We start from the raw sequence: 5,492 nt of genomic DNA on the forward strand, positions 1-5,492 counted from the left end.
ACAAGGTCGGGTCCAGGTTAATGTGGAGTTCAGGAAGCATCAGGCTGCATCCACACTACTATTTTACTGACTGGGCCCGTTTTATTTTGAAAACTCTGGAGTTTCTATTTGACACAACTTCTATTCTCCATTTGAACATTTTCAGCCAATCAAGGGCAGAGCCACCTACTTCCTGTTTCCACCCGATCACACAGGCTCAGTGTATGTACTGGTATGCTTGTGGTTTTAGGTATACGTTAGTCTGGACAGATCATTTTCATTTTAACATTCACACTCCACACACAGGTTGGGTTCAAAACCTTTATTTTATCTTTGTTTTGTCACATTTTTGTTTGAAGACACACTCTTTATTGTCTACATCCTTTGTTTCCTGAAACTCTCTGATCACTGCAATACACCCACTGTCACAGTCACACGGAGAAACTCTGTCATGTCCTCCCTCCTGGTCTGGACTCTTACTGCAGATCCATCTGGTTCAATCAGGACCGTGGACTCTGCGCGTCCCCACCCTCCCACTGACACGATGTGTCTCTGTCTCACACCTCAAACCACTGGAGTCCACCACAGAGCAGCCAGCAGCCGCCTCTCACACCGACACCCACCGGCCGGCCGGCTGGCTGGAGCTCAGCTCACCCCCTCCTTTCTGAGGATGGCTCAGCTCCTCCTCATCATCATCATCATCATCATCATCACTGTCTGGACACAGACTCAAAAAGACGTGCCCTCTGAGGTCTTGATGTAGTCCTTGAAGTCAGTTGGTATGCTGATCATAGCGCAGACCTGGACAACAGGACCCAGAGGTCAGCTGGAGAACATTCACTCAAACATGCTGAACAAATACTGTCATATAGAAAACTCAATAATATCCAAAAAGTCCATAAATTGAAACTGAAAAAGGTAAAATATCACTTTTTAAATGTAAATACAGCATTTCTTTTCTACTTCATGACGTATTGTTCACGTTCATATTACAATGACATCTAAAATATGTACTGGTCAGTAGGGCAGCAACTCTACATAATGCTATAAAATGTGTTAGTATCAATCTTTGTAAAAGCGATACGGGATGGTACGGGAGCACCAAGCGAGTGCGTGAGTCTGTCTGGGTCAGTGTGTGATTGTGCCATGCAAGATCACTTTGACTTAGTTTTCAGTGCAAGTGTTGAGTTTTAATTTTTCTATTTTTCTTCATTATTTATCATTTATTCATTGTTCTGGCAGCTCAGGTCCCTTTAAACAACAGAAAATACCTCTTTTATGCACTTCATTTAAGAAAAAAAAGGCCTACGTATGGGGCAGATGTATAGCATACATTTGTATGTCTTGTGTTCATCCATGGACTGTTGTTAAAGGGACATTGTGTAGGAATTACTCCCATCTAGTGTTGCGGTTGTATATCGCAAGCAACTCAATCGGATTTTTCATGCTGCATTCACGTGAAATTGGGCAGACGGCAGACGGACGACAGCCGCTGCTACGTAACGGCATAAACAAGCCTCTATGTAAACAAGTGGTCCGTCAGCATGAGGCAAAACAATACATGTGACAATATGTTGTCATGGCGATGTCGTATTGTTTACCTGACCCACGTTTTACTGGCTTTCTCTGGACGTCTGTGACTAAAATGACATCTGGTTTGTTACCGACGGCCGTCTGCCCGACTGCACGTGAATGCAGCATCAGTGTAACGCTCCATTCCTCCTCACTGCGTTACCGCGGTGACTTTTCACAGACGCCACCTCGACCTGAGCCGACAGCTCCGGTGTCTCCGCTGAGTTTCCGTGGTTTCCTACCGTCACGCTGCCACTGAACGTAAAAACATGGCGACACCACATGGCAGCCAGCACCGAGCTTACCCGCTCCATGTAGATATGAATGATATGAACGGCTAATTCAGAGCTGAAAGGAACACTTCACTTTGTTGATGGGGGGGATTACTGATTAATGAAAAACATACTTTTGAACCAAATAATAGATTTTCGTGAATAGATAACAGGAGAAGTTACACAATGTCCCTTTAAAGCTAATTGATATTAATACTTGTTGTTTTTTCTATAATTATCATTATTATAATGTAACAGCTCAAGGATGTTTAAGCAGCAGTCTGTTGTTTGTGTATTTTTCTGTAATGTCAATTTGAAATAATGTTCTGTTTTTAAAGAGAGGGACATTAAAAACCCTTTTTTTTCCTGATTCATCTATTAATTCTAAAAAATTAATTGACCCATTAATTAAAACAATCGTGAGTTGCAGCCCAACTGGTCAGCACTGACCTGGGCCACAGCAGGTTCCACTAACAGCAGCTGCTACAGTACCTGTCTGAACTTGGCTCGCAGCTTCTCCATCCTCTCCTGGAGCTTGTCAGACTGAGGGTCATCCAGAGGACACTTGTTGATCTGACACAGGAGAGCGTCCAGAACCCTCAGACGCTTCCTGAAGACACACAGAGAGACAGAAGAATCAAGAAGGACTCTTGTTTGGGGCAAGTCTTAGAATTAATCTCTTCTCTACACACAACAACATCTGGAACACAGCAGCTTAGACCAGAGTCATCCTCCAGGTCCATGTTGTTGAGCTCATGAGCTGGACCAAAAGTGAGATTCTTTCTAGTAAGGGAAAACTTTTATCTCTACACACTTGATGATGTAAATAAACCATGGGCTGGAAACCGGTGGAGGAGGGGCAGAGCACAGCAAGCTGGGAACTGTGGCTTCACTCATAATAACTTGTTTAGTTCTTGTGTTTAGATCAAGTTTTAGGCTTGGAGATACAGTTTCTCACAACATTAGTTCTCACTGTGACCACTGTGCAGTCAGATGCACTAAATTAAATTAATAATTAAATTAAACTACAGTTGGTCAATAACAGAACACTTCATATTGTCGGGCTGGTCACTGAGGAGCAGGGTGTTCCTTTCTTCTGTACCATTCATTTCATATTGTACTTAAACATATTAACTTTAATTAGAGACATCAAAAGCGTTTTTTTTTACTTCCTGTTCCAAAACGAATATGAGACTATATACTGTCATGTTGAGTGGAATGAAAACATTTTACATGTAACAAGTGTTTTTTGAGACTCAAGAAATACAGAACAGCTATAAACATTTGCGACATAATATCAGACTGTATGATCACTAATGAGGAACTTGTTATTTTTTAAATCTCATTTTATAGTATTCATCTGTGTATGCTGTTTATTAATCATTTTATACATGGCATGTTTACATGTTGTTGGTGTGTTAGTAGTTTTATAGTTTATATTAAAGGTCCAGTGTGTAATAAGTGGGAAGGTTTATTGTCAAAATCTGAATATACTACCCATGAATATATTTGTATAAGTGTATAATCGCTACAAAATAAAATTCATTAGGTTTTCGTAGCTTTATAATTCTTCTTTTATACATACATATAGCAAGGGTCTTGCTTTAGAGAGCGTCGCCGCGGTTTCCCTCATTTTACACACTGGACCTTTAATGTTGTTTTCTTGTTCCTTTAACGTACATTAGTTTTACATTATGATGTTAACTTGTGAGGGCTCCAGAAGATGTAGTTGCTGCCTTGGTAATAACACTCCAATCATCCAACCTGTTGCCCCAGTGCATGCTGGGAGGCTTCCCAACACCACAATTGCTGAAGTGGCATTCAACTCTCTACACATGTTGTCTTCATTTCAAAATAAAAGCACACTGGTGCAAATTTGGGGTCTGAGTTAACAGGATCATTTGAACCCGAGCTGCTGCCTCCAGGTGATGGTCTGTCATACCTGGACTTGGTGTCTGTGTTGTTCTGGAGGAGACACTTCCATGTGACGGCAAATCCATGATAGAAGGAAATCTGTGGGTCAGAGAGCAGCAGTCAGCAGTCAGCTCACCCACAGTCCACCACGGTGTGTGCTCACACACAAACACTGGTCCCGTTCACCGCTCACTCTCTCACCTCGGTGGCCAGTTTGGCCCCATGCATGGCCCCGTGCCTGCGGCCGCTCTGCAGTCCTCGGCGGGTCCCCTTCTCGTAGCCCTCCCGGTAGCCCTCCCCCCGGAACCTGTAGAAACGTCACTCACACTGTCACCACCATGTATGTTTATGTAGGCCTATATGACATAATGAAAACATTTTGGAATGATCCTGAGTCTCACTTTTTCAATGCTCCTAAATCTCACTTAATCTTAAAGATATTATTTGCTACTATGTTAATCCAGAAGATGGCGCTCTTGAACACCTGTTGAACTTCATCATCATTTATGCAACATTCTTTAGGCTATTCACAAACAAAGATTTGCTAAATCAATGCCTAAAATCGCTGTTGTTGATAAACAACAAAAAAACACATTACTGAGTAACTATGAACGTTTTTCCCTGAAGCCTCTGACTGACCTTCTTTTTATGTCTGTTTTGTTTGTTGTTTTATTTTATTCTTCATTCCCATTTTTACCTTTTTTTCTTCTTCAAACTGTATTTTATAATTGCTTTATCACATTGCTTCTGACGATTTGTGCTTTTTGATGTGCTGTTCGTGGGCCTATAGCTAAGTTAGCTAGTAGCCTAATAGAGCTACATATAGGCACTACTTTTTCAGTAACGATCGTTACTATGACGCTATAACGGGGGGAAACAGTAACTCTTTTGATTAGGCTACTCGGGTGATCAAAAGAGTTACTGTTTCTCCCGTTATAGCGCCGTTACCGTTTGGGACAATAAAATGCGTCCTTACTTGACTCAAGAACAAAACAATACGTGTGCCTAAAGTGTAATAGGCTACCCTTTTTTTCATTTCATCAACTAGTCGTGGGAAAGCCGGTTTCCAGGCAGGCTCCGCGACGCTACTTTTCCTGGTAATTAGTTACTTTTAATAATGTAACAATTCATTGACTCAGTTAGCTTTGTGGAAAGTAAAAGTAACTAGGCCTATAACTAATTACTTGTGGGATATGTAGGCCTATAAGGTCGGCCCCATCCAGTTCTCATTGTCTTCACGTGGAATTGTTGTGCCTTTTGTGTGTCTGTTGTAGCCTATACGTGTGTGTGGAGCCTGCTGACTCAGCGGACTCTTTACCAGAGTCCACAGGTACCGTTAGGCTAACTCACTTCTCATCCGCCAGCAGGATGCTGTCGAACAGATCGTCTCCAAAGCCTCCCTCCATCACAGTCTTCTGCTTCTTCTCCTCCTCGTTCTTCTCCACAGTCCCGCTGCCTCTGTGTTACAGCCTCCTCACCTGTGATACCGACCTGCTGCTGATGCTGATGCTGCTGCTCACGCTGTTTACCTCCGGTTCCTCTGACTTCCAGTTCCAGCGGCTTCTTCCACCAGAACAGCTGCACTTCCTGCAGCAGCAGAGCAGTGCTGCCCTCTGCAGGCCTGGAGGAGGTTTGCTCCACAGTCCGAGGGAAACTACTACTAGTAGTAGGCCTACTTATCTATCTATCTATCTATCTATCTATCTATCTATCTATCTATCTATCTATCTATCTATCTATATATCTATCTATCTA

General features: G+C 42.4%; 1 protein-coding gene across 1 annotated transcript; it reads right to left on the reverse strand.

Moving 5' to 3' along the window:
- Positions 1-325: 325 nt before the first annotated feature.
- On the reverse strand, positions 326-5,286 carry lto1 (LTO1 maturation factor of ABCE1). The gene is made up of 5 exons (XM_083969312.1): positions 5,088-5,286; positions 3,939-4,044; positions 3,766-3,836; positions 2,316-2,433; positions 326-780 (listed from the first exon to the last, which is right to left on the reverse strand). The coding sequence occupies exons 1-5, from the start codon at positions 5,141-5,143 to the stop codon at positions 709-711; spliced, it is 423 nt and encodes a 140-aa protein (XP_083825438.1). The 5' UTR covers positions 5,144-5,286; the 3' UTR covers positions 326-708.
- Positions 5,287-5,492: the final 206 nt, after the last annotated feature.

This window comes from Trachurus trachurus (assembly GCF_905171665.1).
Source record: "Trachurus trachurus genome assembly, chromosome: 3".
Lineage (NCBI taxonomy): Eukaryota > Metazoa > Chordata > Actinopteri > Carangiformes > Carangidae > Trachurus > Trachurus trachurus.

What these genes read in the sequence shown, in the direction of transcription:
- lto1 (XM_083969312.1), bottom strand. Translation starts at nt 5,143, where the DNA reads ATGGAGGGAGGCTTTGGAGACGATCTGTTCGACAGCATCCTGCTGGCG. An exon ending in ATCCTGCTGGCGGATGAGAA is followed by an intron (nt 4,045 to 5,087) that starts GTGAGTTAGCCT and finishes ACGTTTCTACAG; the next exon opens with GTTCCGGGGGGAGGGCTACC. An exon ending in TGCGAGCCAAGTTCAGACAG is followed by an intron (nt 781 to 2,315) that starts GTACTGTAGCAG and finishes CCTGTTGTCCAG; the next exon opens with GTCTGCGCTATGATCAGCAT.